We start from the raw sequence: 13647 nt of genomic DNA on the forward strand, positions 1-13647 counted from the left end.
AGGTAGTCCCACCTTCCTGAAACGGTCTAGTGCAAGCTGTTGGACACGTGTTGAGGGAGGGGCCTGGTCCTGGGTGTATGGAAAACCTCCTGGACGCACATTCAATGCTCATACTTCTAGAGGTACTTTTTAAAAACTTCAATAAAACTGGAGGTTTTAAAACCTCCAGTAGTTTATGAAGGAGTAATACACTTTGCTATAAAAGTGATTTTCTCTTCTTTATGGAAGTTAACACCTTAAATACTTAGATAATAAGATGTCAAATAGAAATATTTTTCTTTAGGGACTGCATTTGTGACAAAAGTAAGAAGCCATGTAATGATTCTATTCCATCTTCACCAGGGCTCATACCTGAATAAAAAGAACTGGCTGATTTAGATTTCAAAATACCTTAAGATAGAAAAGCAATTACATTACTACTTATAATTCAGTTAATTTTGCATCTTAAAAACAAATGTAGTTTTCTGATTTTGGAAATAAAATACTGATCACTGAAAAAATACAGAAAAGTGAAATGAAATAAAAATAAATGCAATAATTTATCATTCTGGAGAAGCATTACTGACATAATCGCCCTGCAAATATTTCTATGTAGATGTCCTCTATGATGTTTAGCCTTTGGTGACCTTTGAAGAATATCAGAGTGGTGTGTGTATCTGGAGACTGACAGTGTGCGCTGCATGCGCCAAGCATGCATTCTGCAGCAGAGCTGTACTCCAGCCCCTAGGATCCATCATTCTTACACATGTCAAGGAAAATGGCTAAACAGATACAAACTTAAACTTTGTCAGTAAAAAGGGCAATTATTATATCATAGCTATGCATTTTCACTATCTTCCCAAATTTTTCAACTTTAGTAAAACAATCAAGGCATAACTTATCTCAGTAGTATTAGCTGAAAAGGAGACTGGCCATAAAAGAAATGTCCAGGAGTGCATTCTTATTATCTGGGTATACACCATTTACATTAGTAAACTGTTATTTTCTTTCTTTCTTTTTGTTTGTTTGTCATTCGTTGGGCTTGAACTCTGGGCCTGGGTGCTGTCCCTGAGCTCTTCAGCTCAAGGCTACTGCCAACGCCCCAGGAGCCACAGCGCCACTTCCAGTTTTCTAGTGGTTAACTGGAGATAAGAGTCTCATGGTCTCTAGTGCCTGGGATGGCTTTGAACCAGGATGCTCAGATCTCAGCCTCCTGAGTAGCTAGGATTACAGACATGAGCCGCTGTGCCCAGCTTAAACTGGTATTTTCTATGTTAATTAGGATTTATATCTTTTGGAAGGCCTACAAATACTATAACAGTTAAGAAAAAACTTTTTCCTGCTCATTGAATTGTTCCCAAGTCACATTTACAGGTTATTAAGCTGCAAAGTTTTCCTTTGTAAATAGTTAAATATTTGCTTAAAATAGAATACACTAGATAAGTAAAACTTTTATAATGGTCATATCAATCCAGAGTAAAAATTAAAAACTATCTCATTGTGATATCCTCTCACAGACAGGAAAAACTAGGGACAAAAACAACAGAGCAGCTTAGGGCAAAGATTTCAGGTATGTTAGAATATGCACAATGCCACCTCACACAACTTTAATTAAGGTGACTTACACTGAAATTGTACTCCTTTTAAACTGTCAATGAACATAATTTATGCAATAAGAAAAGTAAAAGTAAATAAAATGTCCTTGTAGAAAACAGAAGGCAGACACGGACCAAGAAATTCTAAAATAAACTTTCTAGTGCTTCTCTTACATAAGAAGTTTATGTTAGTTATAAATGCTAGGAACCTATTTATATTGCTACCAAAACCACAGTAATCTATTATACACAATATTTCTTAATGTAAAAAACAATGCCCGGCCGGGAGTTTGGCCTAGTGGTTAAAGTGCTTGCCTAGCATGCATGAAGACCTGGGTTCGATTCCTCGGTACCACATACATAGAAAAAAGCCAGAAGTGGTGCTGAGGCTCAAGTGGTAGAGCTCTAGCCTTGAGAAAGTCCAAGGACAGTGCTCAGGCCCTGAGCTCAAGCCCAGGACTGGCAAAAAAAAAAAAAAAAACAATGCCCACTGGCAGTGGGTAAGAACATCAAATAAAACTAAACTCAAAAAATCAAGACAAGTATTTCCTTAAGAGTAACATAAATCTCTACCTAAGAAAAAATTAATAAATTGTAATACGTACATCTTTAGTGCATATGAAAATATACAATAATATACTGTTTTTGTATTATAGTGAATATAAATTATCAGTTATTTCTACATTGGTAAGTGAAAACTACATACTACATATACTTTTAGAGAAAGAAACTGTATGTTCTTAAACAGGAAATGCTTGAGCCAAAATATTCTATCCTGTCCATCTGGAAGGTGAGTACAAAAGTCACAGGAGATTGAAGAGTAACTAAGGCCAATTCTCCATCAGAAAGAACATTGATATTATGCATGCTTTGATTACATGATATTGGTTTTTGGTTTGTGGAAGGAGAAGACTTGTGAGGTCATTATGTGTAATTTTTAAAAGATTCCTCTTCGTTTTACATTTACATATTAAAAAATATCTTTAGCAAGCTATTAAATCAAAGTCACTAACAACTTTTTTCTCTTCAGAGACTCAGCTAACCTTAAAGTAAAAATTTAGTTAACTTAGGCAATTTCAGATATTTAATCCAATAAGCAAAATTGTATTGTTTCAAAATTGTATAATAAATGGGCAGACAACAGTGCTTAAAACATTACACTTCAAGCTCAGCACTGTTTTTGCAAGAGGGGAAGCCTATTATGCCATATTATCTACAAATATTTATTGAATAAACAAACATGGTTCACCTGATGTTTTTAAATCTTGTAAAACTGATCAAATCACAAACATGTTGGATCAGTTTTAGGAAAACAAAAATAGGCTTTTAAATAGCTACAAAGATGATAAATTATGCTGCTGCTGCTGCTAATAATACCCTTCCAATATCTTCAGTGTCTGTTTCATCTGCAGTTAAACAAAACAAAAAAAACCCAAAAATGTCAGATCACTGTTTCAACCTTAAGTTTTAAAAGAGCATATTATGTACATATTATGCTTGTTAATTGCATGAAAATGCTTCAGTGAAAACTGCAATGTAAAAGTTCAAATGTGATTTTTGGAAGCAGCACAATAAATGACTTAATTTAAATTTTGAACATGGAAGCCACAGAAAACAAAAGCCAACAAGTCTGCATTTAATTCACAGAAGTGAAATATAAATTTCCCAAACAACATAAATACACATTTATATCACATTCAGCTCTTTACTGCAGACAGTTATGTAGCCCAACTCCCTTCTTATTGAAACTGATAACATTTCTAGGGTTCATTCATTACCTGGTAAGAATGAACAAGAAAATCTAGTTAAAGAAGTGGGTTTATATGTCCTTGGAGAGTATATGTTCAACTTTTTCTTTATAAAGTTATAAGGCATTAATAATTATTAATATATACTAATTATTATATGTTAAAGTGATAACTAAGCAAATAATTTATAATAAAAATAGATCAACTCTCTTTTAAAAAATACCTCACGTGAGAAAAATCACAGGAGAGGATAAAAAACACATGTAGCCACCTACATACTCTTTAAGTTTCTACTATAATGAGTGCATCTTTCCCCTCCTCACCCTTGGCTTAAAATAGACCTTATGCATTGCATAGCAGGTATCCTTACACAAATGCAGACATAGCCTACGTTATTGTAAAATTTATATATGCAAGTATGCTGACTGCTACTAATAAAGGTAGAAAAGTTAGTTATAGCATATATTATATCAAGTATAATAATTCCTGGTGTTATTATCAGTGTTTTCTGTAAATTGTCTTCTGATAATATTCTCTTACTATAGTGTGGCCTCTAGTCTTGTACCAAACAGTGGCAAAGATTACAGTATCATGGTTTGAATAACAGCAGCTTAGGCTAGTACAGAGCTAGAAAGAAGAAATTGGTTTATAATAAATAAGTAAATAAGGAACATAGCTTTATTTTAGTATTAGTTGCTGAAACCAAGCAATGATATTGTGGAATCCAGATGCAGAAATAAAGTTTAGTTCTAAAGTGACAGGGGATGGTAAGGGCTGTAGAGGGGACAGTGGTGAGGGGCTGCTAGGTGACTTACTAAAATACATACCTGAGCTCCACTGGAGCTGTACAACCTGGTTGTGTATCAGTTATTTGTAAAGGCTGACTAAACAAAATCCCTTTCATCATGCACGCACTGCTGTCTCCACTGCAGTAATAAAGAAACACGCTGATAGATATCACAGCTTCAAGCGACAAGCAATCACCAGGAATTGGCAGCAGAATTGTGGGTTGATTAGAAATGTTCTCTATGTCTCCGGATGGTATCTGTCCTTGAAGAAGCCACTCGTTGCCTAGAAAACAGAAAATAAATTACCAAGACTGTAAGAAATCAGTCGGGAAACTAGAAAAATCTTAGGAAGGCAAGATCCATTCAAGCAACCAATTTTGACAAAAAGCTTCTAAGAACATAGACACTGAGTTATGTAGGATAGACATGGGACTAAGACATAAAGATCACTCCAGACTAATGATCTAATTCTTATAAATACCATAAATAAATCATAAACTTATTTCTACTAAAATAAAGCTGAATATTGCAAATAAAGCTCAAAATCCATAATATCCAAAGTTAAACATAAACTCCATTATGTTGTACAAATAAACCTAGAACATATTAGATCACAAAATTTCTGCCAAACAGATAAAAATTTTCAGGCATATGATATACAAACTACAAAATAACATTCATCTAGGGAATACAAAGATATGTACAACTCTATAGTGCCTTTTTTATGTGGGTATGTGCCTGTGTGTCTGTGTGCCAGTAGTGGGGCTTGAACTCAAGAGCCTTGCACTCTCTTTTGGATTCTTGGCTCAAGGCTGGTGCTCTATCACTTGAGCTACATCGCCAACTGTAAGCTTTCTGGTAACTGGAGGGAAGAGTGTCCTGGACTTTATGTCCAGATGCCTTGGAACCATGATCCTCGAAACTAGGATCATAGGTCTGAGCTATCAGTACCCAGCTTGTTTCCTTTCCCCTTTCCTTTCCTTTCTTTCTCTCTTTCTTTCCTTCTCTCCTTCCTCCCTCCCTTTCTTTCTTTCCTTCTTTCTTTCTTTCTTTCTTTCTTTCTTTCTTTCTTTCTTTCTTTCTTTTCTTTCTTTCCTTCCTTCCTTCCTTCTTTCTTTCTTTCTCTCCCTATCTCTCTTTCTTTCCTTCTTTCTATCTATCTATCTTTTCCAGAGAAGATATTTCTAGTCAGCTCAAGTAGGCTTCACTCTGAATTATGCCTCCAGAACATTAGGATTGTGCTTACGCTGTTGTGCTCAGCTGCACTGACTTGCTATTTTAGATAATGGTGAATTATGAAATATACAAGAGTAAAAATGAAAAAAACCCTATTGATTTGTTTAAACACAGATAACTCTGCATGTGCAATTTCAGGCAATATGAAAACTAAGAAAGTTTGTTCATCTCATTTTAACATCTAAAACTCTCCCTAGACTTAAGTAGAAGGAGTAGCTGTATGGCATAACAAATATCCAGTAAATCACTAAAAAATGTAAGCTGTCCAGCCCTCTCTGGATGTGATGCAGGTTACTGCTGCTAGTACTCTCCTGACTGAAGGATAACACCGAGAAAAAGATGACAAGTGAGAGTGAGGAGAAACAATCTAAGGTGAAAACAATTTAAGAGTTAAGTACAGAATTTTCATAAAGGGGTTACTGAACAATTCTTACCAAATTCTTAGGATTGTTTTGCTTATTTTTGAATGAAAAGTATGTTTTACTTAGTCTTTGATTTTACAATAAAGACTAGTAGCAAACTTAAATTGTAAGTGAGGAAAATAAACTATGCTATTTCAAATATTCAAATCTAGAAATAAAACCCAGAAAATACTTCTCTAGATATTTTTCACATATAGCATATTTAAGATTCTTGAAGCTACAATATGCCCGTGGTTTTCCTATGCTGCTTTTTAAAAATTATATTTCAGGGATGTGAGTTTGGCCTATTGGTAGAGTGCCTGTCTAGTATGCATGAAGACCCAGTTTCAATTCCTCGGTACCACATACATAGAAAAAGCTGAAAGTGGTGCTGTGGCTCAAGTGGCAGAGCTCTACCCTTGAGAAAGCCCAAGGACAGTGCTCGGGCCCTGAGCTCAAGCCCAGGGCTGGCAAAATAAAATAAAATATATTTTATATTTTTGGTTTAAAACATTCACATAGTCTAAATCACTTTAAGTGTCTATCTCTTAAATGAGCAGCCAAAAGCCAGAAAATATTCTTTAATTATAGGCACAGATATGGATTCTACAAAATGCTTTTCCAAACTGTTAAATTATTAAGATAGTTCTCTCAAAGCTTATTTATCCCCTGTGTAATATAAAAGAGAGCCACTGTCTGGGAATGTCATAGAATAGGTGAGCTCTTGAGCACTTTAACACTATTTGTATTTCATAACCCCAGGACTCCATATTAGCTCATGCATTTAATGAAGCAAGTCTTAAACATAGTCTATCAATATCCAATTAAAAAAATCAATGCACTTGTCTTTAACCTATGCACTGCCTATGGACTTACAAAGACATAACTGCTAAACTGGCATCCAGGACTTGCTGAGCTCACAGTGGGCTGTGGAGTAGCCAGGGTTTGTCTATAAAACAACCTCCAGATAGCCAAGTTTGGATGAGCTATCTCTGTCTGTGGGGATCTGAGGGGACAATCTCCACACAGGCTCAGTCTTCCCAGCCTCCCAAACTTCACTCAGCAGTTTACCCCGAGAATGTTGGAAGGTAAGAAGGCATGGGGATGAAGATCTGGGTAATGTATAAAAAATTGTGTGAGAGAACACGAGGGAGAAGGAATTTGGGATGAAGGGAAGACTCAGTGAGAACATGTGAAAGGGCATGGGAGACTAGGAGAGAGGAAGAATATTGGAGACAAGAAGTCATACATGACAAATTCCTATACCACTGCAACTCCGTCTTTAGAACTGCTACCCGCTGTTTCAGATACCTAAAAACACAATAATCAGCTAGTGAAATAAGGAATTAGTTCACACTGACTCACACGTATGAAAGGAAGGACTGAAGAAAAGGTGTTAGAAGGCAGTTATTGAAGAGGTTTTTTGGGGGACAAAAGCTAGGTTAGAATAAGGGAGGAGATCTGGGCAAGTCCATATTCCAACAAACTACGCTGCTAACAACTGAAGTGTAATTTTCAGTGAGTTATATTATTCTTTAATGAAGTGGAAGAAAGAATCTAAAAGACGAAGAGAAAAGTAGGGTTAGACCCAGATTCACTTTTTCCCATATAATTTATTTCAAATTCTGCCCAATTACTAAGTAAAAATAGCACATAACAAATGAGAGAGAAAATCAAAATGGACATCAAGAATTTACTAAGTATTTGTTTCTGCAACTAGATCCTCATACCTTCAGCTGTTAGAAACCAGCAACTGGGAACTCCTTCAGTCAGCTTTGTTCCTGATGGGAGATCCAGGCTGAGCCTGAACTCAAGAGTCTGGCCAGGATGTGCAGCTACAGGGGAAAGCCAGATGATCGGGGCAGACTTTGGCAGTTTGGGAACTGTCTTCGGCTTTTCTATTAGGAACGGGCCATCTACCACAGCATTGTCAGATCTGAAGATGGGAAGCTGAGAAATCAGAAAAATGTGTTGTACTTTACCGAAATTGAGAGGAAAAGAGCCTGTTTTTAGACTTTATCTATCAATAACACCAGCTGCCATTCCAATTTGGACTAGAATGTAGTTACCTAAATACCTTCTGAATTATTTTATGGGTACAGAAAAAAGTTCACCTCATTAAAAAGATCACTACCACCTATGAGGGAGACAAAGCTAATTTTCCAATATGTATAGATGTTAGGAAATCAAAGCAAAATGTTATGGATTTAAAGTCAATGGACAGAAAAAAATATGTATTCTCATAATTATCAAGTATAAGAAGATGTTCATGTTATACCAACGTCTACATAAAGAGAAATGACACTTGGGATCATAACCTGTGATTTTTTAAATTGTAAAACATACTTTACAAACAACTAGAATTTTAGAAAAAAAACATTTCTTTTTTTCCCGCAGGTAATCATGATACATCAGGAGGTCGCTTATAAGAAATAATTCTCCTCGATAATCTACCAGAGTCTGCAAATGAATCTGGAGTAAAGCATCCCTAAAGGGATTTGAAGATCAAGCCTATATCCTTATTAATAATTTCTTTGAAATCTATACTCAGCTCTTTTCTCTTTTGGCAAAGAAATATATATATATTTTTTTCAGGAAGTTTGGAAATGATAATGGTAATCCCTTAGAAAAGGATGTACAGTAAACATCATGCTTTATGAGTATGGCATAGTTTTGAACATTCTCATCACTAAAGGTTCCTCTGAAGATTATTTGGTAATGGAAGCAGAGATTACACAATCTGCTGAGTGTCACTAAATAAAACAACCCAACTCAAGGGTACACATATGTAGTATGTGTCAGTGTATCTATAAGTTCAAAAGAAGATCTGAGCCCTCTTTTTTTAAAGTTCACGGAATTCTCTTTAATTTTCACTGTGTTTCTCAGCACAGATGGAATTCTTATTTTAAGAGTAATGGGAGATCCTGGTCCCATAATCAAAGAACCCAATAGAGAAACTCGTTAACTATTCTATGTATGACAATTTCACTATGGAATTACTTGCAATTACTTGAGGACTTCAGAATCATTCTTAAAACCACACCCTTTAACTTATGTTCAAAGATAACTTACCATGGAAATCGTCTTTGTTTCTAAATCCATTACTTTAATTTGATGGTTATTGGTGTCTGCTACATATAACAGCCGGCCATTCTCTCCAATACATAAGCCCCCTGGTTCATTGAAAGTTGACTCGGTAAAACTAGAACTGATGACAGTACTCATGTCTCCAGTCCCTGCTAATGTTGTACAGGTTTTGGTTTTGGGGTCCACAACTTTAATCTAAAGAAGAATAAAAAAATTTTATAATGGATGATCAATCTCATGTTTGTACAATGAAAACTAGACAGAATTCTTGGCTGCCATTATCATTCCCAAGAAACCTCAAAAAACCAATAGGGTTTTCTTGAAAAGCCAAATATTCAAATTATGGAGCCTAAAAGAAAATATTTCATGAGAGCAAAACTATGCAAAATCTCTAGTTATTGCATGTTTTCTTAGAGCCTTCTTGGATAAAATTATTTCTGCAATAAAAAAATGATTTTACTGTTTTTCTGATCACAATAAATTACACATTCACACTGACCTTTTTTTGAACACCTAGATTTCCAGAGGATTTGTACTTTTGTTAAAACCTCATGATATGCAGTTATATTTCAATCTTACTAAATTTATGGTAGCTTATACATTAATTTCCATGGAAAACAAAATGCAGTAAGAATTGAAACAAATACATAGATTAAAAAGAGAATTATTGGGCTGGGCTGGGAGTTTGGCCTAGTGGTAGAGTGCTTGCCTTGCATGCACAAAGACCTGGGTTCAATTCCTTGGTACCACATAGAAAAAAAGCCAGAAGTGGTGCTGAGGCTCAAGTAGTGAGCTCTAGCCTTGAGAAAGTCCTAGGACAGTGTTCAGGCCATGAACTCAAGCCCGGGACTGGCAAAAAAAAAAAAAAAAAAAAAAAAAAATCATTTTCTACCAGGCCCTGCAATCAGGAAACAGTTGAATTTGCTCATCTCTAAAGTGTTATTGATGGTTTATAATGTACAGGTCTCGGCCTCAGCTCCTGGAACTAGTTCAGATACTATTATAACATCTTGGCAAAGAAAGGGCCCAAGCATAGAACAAGCTGCACAGTTGCTGAGGGCTGTTATTTCTCTCTGTATTTTAGAGCGGCACTTGTAGGAGGTGTTCAGATATTTCCGCATTTTAAGTACCATGGACAAAAAGCAAGGCATTATAAATTCTGTCAAGACTCACCTTGTGATTATAAGAGTCTGCCACATAAAGCAAATTCCTCTTCTTGTCCCACGCTACTCCAAGTGGGTGCTGAAGCTTTGCATTGATGCCTACTCCATCAACATCACCAAAAGCAAATAAATTCTTTTATGTTTTTAGAGAGAAAGAAATAGTAGTTATTAAATTTCTTCAGTGCTTTATTGTGATATAAAGTGCAAATTAAGAGAATTGCAAGTCAGCTATGTTCATCTCTGCACTATTCACAATAGCCAAGCAATGGAAACAACCCAGATGTTGTGGGTTCAGATGAAAGGATACAAAAAATGGGATACATATATACAATGGAATTCTACATAGCCAACAGACAAGATAAAATAATGGCATTCACTGGGAAGTAGATGAAACTAGAGCAAATCATGTTGAGCGAGATAAGTTAGGATCAAAGGAACAAAATGTGCATGGTCTCCTTGATATGTGTATATTAGATCCAAACAGTACAAGAGCGATGACTCAATATTTGGGTACCCAAGGTTACTGACATGGTCTTGGAGATAGAACTACATAGACATAAAAATCTATGATGGAATATATACTCTGTAGACATGTTACATAGATCGATATGTATCTATGACATACAAAGTCTCAGCTTAATTTTAATTATGTTCTAAAATTTATGTGCCAGTGACTGCATATATATTCCCTTCTTGAGTATTTTTTTGTTAAACATGGCATTTGAAATATGATGTAAAAAATCAGTGTTAATAAAATCTTTTAATAAAAAAGAAGTTGCAAGTATTATTAAAGTCAAAGGGGAAGTTCTGATTTTTATATGCATAGGGATGGATACTTTGTGCAGTTTAAAAAGAAGTGACAGAATTTTAAGCCTGAGCTAGGTTGTGGGGTTTTATTGTTTTACTCATCCATAGTACCTTATCTGGTCTGGATGCTAGCTTGGTGGTCTTTCCAAACCACTGCTAAACACCTACTGTATTTTTCTTCTCTCACACAATGAACATTTTACCCTTTCTCCCTGAGCCCTTAACAACTACATACAATCAAGTGGACTTAGTTTTCTTTAAGATGGTTTTATGCTTCTGTATATTCATACCTCTGTTGATTTGGTTTCTATTTTACTCATGGATAGCTCAAGGATTATCTCTTCTACATTTCATTAATTTCCCACAATTCAGGAAAGCACTAGTTTGGCCAGTATCTGGCACACTGCACAAAAGTGACTTTCTTTACCATGGGATCTCTCTCTCCTCCTATGAGGTGCTTCACAGCTCCATCTTTCAGTGAGACAGTTCTCACTGTACTGCTCTCGCTGTCCGCCACAAAGAGGCAACTCCAGGGGTCTTCAGAAGCCAGAGAAAGACCTGAAGGCTGGGCAAAACCTGCCTTGTGAGGATAGGCATTGTTTCGATTCTCTTCATTTCCACTCCCTGCGAACCGCAGACAGGCTCCTTTTTTCAATTCACTGGAAGACAAGTGGCATATTGTGTCAATGAACACAAGTAGTCAAGCCAATGGCAATAACACTGTAAAGTAAGAGGGGAAAAAAAGCATAAAAATAGTGATCATGGCCTAGTTAAATTGCCAGTCAGCATTCATGACATTTTTCTAGTGACTATCTTATTTAGACACTATGTGGGAACCTTCCTACTTTTCTTCAACATATACACAACTGGAGCTGCTCTCAGGAACTGGGCAGAGAACCCAGACAGGATTGGAATGAAAACAATAAAGATCAGATCACAGATAAGGTAGTTCTAATCCTCCCTTAACTACTTAGCTGTATATAGTATTAGGTTCTAAAAGGAAACAAAGGATTATCTAGATCTTGAAAAAGTAAGGCTTAAGTTTTCACTCAAAATGTCTGTTCTTGTAAATAGACTAATAAATGAAATAAAAAATAGTTTTCATGTGACAGGTCAGGCATTACCATATTAAGAAAACTACAGGAGATAATGATGCTGAACGGACTAGTCCACTGTATGAAAATCAATTTCTTATATAAACAAGGGAATGTCTGTTTAAAGGACTATTCAGTGTTGAAAATGAACTATATAACTTGTGGGTGGGGATGGGAGGGAAAAATTGGAAAGATTGAGGGAAAGGGATAACATTATCCAAAATGAAATGTACTCTTTATCTGACTTACCTAACTCTAACCCCTCTGAATATCACCTTTATAGTAACAATTAAAAAATTAAATAAAAAACAGAGATAATGCCTGTCTACACACCAAGAAACAGTGAAATATGATTCATAGTTCTGGAATTCTTAAAGTGATCTGCTAAATAAACATTGAGGATTACAAGTGTTCACTCACTCCCCCCCACCCTAAAAGGACTACTCCAAATGTGGGGGTATTGAGGCACACCTACAATCATTGGAGGGGAGGCTGAGGCTGGAGCATATTCAGTTAATGAGCAATCTGGACTACAGGACAGCTTGGGTGGGCTACCCAGACTGACTCAAAAAGATTAAAAAAACCACCTCAAACGAAAAAGTGGTCTACAGTTACTGCAATAATTCCTTTGATTGTGCAGGAAATGTTTCACCTTGGTTGTTACATTTATGCCAGGGATAATAAAGAATACATGGTAGTGAGTACTGGAGTCAAGGAAGGTGACTTTGAGTGAAAAAATGAGGGACTATACATGCATGGTACAACACATAGAAGTCTACAATGCCTATCACTGTGAATTGGTATGTTCCCAAAGCTAATTCAAGCAAGAAACATGGATGGAAGCAAAGGTATTCAGAATGTGTAAAACACAGCTATTTATTCAAGGAACTTGTAACAAAGAGCAAGCCAGAGACAACAGTAATAGCTAGTACATAAAACAAGAAACTTGAGAGGTAACTGGTGTAAGGAGTCTTAGCATGTTTAAAAAGGAGACCCTTTCATTAAGTAGAGTGGAGGAAAAACAGTAACTTGTAAAACATTAAGGGGTCATTATCACCTGAACATCAGCACTAAAGAAAGATAATATATACTTAAAATTAAGAAGCAGGTCAATGTGATCTGAGTGACTATCTTCCTACTATGAACGAGAATGACAACTCTACTTATTAGGAAATTCAGGCATCTCTTGACCATCTATGTCCAAAATAGTCAGCCACAGAACAGCCTATTCTGGCAAGCTCTGTTGCTTCTGTTTGCTGTTTATGATCGCACCTCACACACGGTTATTGGTAACTGCATAGTTGCCAACTATCGGCTCTTGCCTGGCCAGCTACCTCTGTGCTAACTCCACCTACGGTCTTGTTCCATTCTTAATGCTGTCAAGATTCTTTCAAAAATATAAATAAAATTATGTCACTTCCTAGCTTCAAATGTTCTAGAATGCTTGTGGGTGTCTGAATCTCATAAAAGATCTCACAAGACTCCATACAAACTGACGTCCACTAGTGTTAATCTCTTGCCTGGAAAACCTGTGTGCTCTTCTTCACCAGCTCTCAGCTTTATATGCCTCTTCCAGAAAGCCCACTCAATCACCTGAAATCCTACTGAAAAAAACTTTAACATAAAGGACTACTGCAGTGACTCTCTTCACATATAGTACTTGTCATTGTATGCAGATCTGATTCTTGCTCTGTAAGTCCACCATGAAGACCAACCAGGTTTTCATTTTAGTAAATCTATCATTTCATC

The 13647-nt window shown here is 36.1% G+C and overlaps 1 protein-coding gene across 1 annotated transcript in view; it reads right to left on the reverse strand.

Moving 5' to 3' along the window:
• Positions 1–221: 221 nt before the first annotated feature.
• The window catches only part of Nhlrc2 (NHL repeat containing 2), a 57688-nt gene continuing 44262 nt past the window's right edge, over positions 222–13647 (reverse strand). The window contains exons 7-11 of the mRNA XM_090345808.1: positions 11232–11463; positions 10008–10130; positions 8820–9029; positions 7478–7697; positions 222–4393 (exon numbers count right to left, since the gene is read on the reverse strand). Coding sequence (XP_090201934.1) covers positions 4137–4393; positions 7478–7697; positions 8820–9029; positions 10008–10130; positions 11232–11463 — 1042 coding nt within the window. The 3' untranslated portion in view covers positions 222–4136. The remainder of the gene's footprint in view (positions 4394–7477; positions 7698–8819; positions 9030–10007; positions 10131–11231; positions 11464–13647) is intronic.

Source organism: Megascapheus bottae, chromosome 15, assembly GCF_031878675.1.
Source record: "Megascapheus bottae isolate mThoBot1 chromosome 15, mThoBot2.hap1, whole genome shotgun sequence".
Taxonomy (NCBI): domain Eukaryota; kingdom Metazoa; phylum Chordata; class Mammalia; order Rodentia; family Geomyidae; genus Megascapheus; species Megascapheus bottae.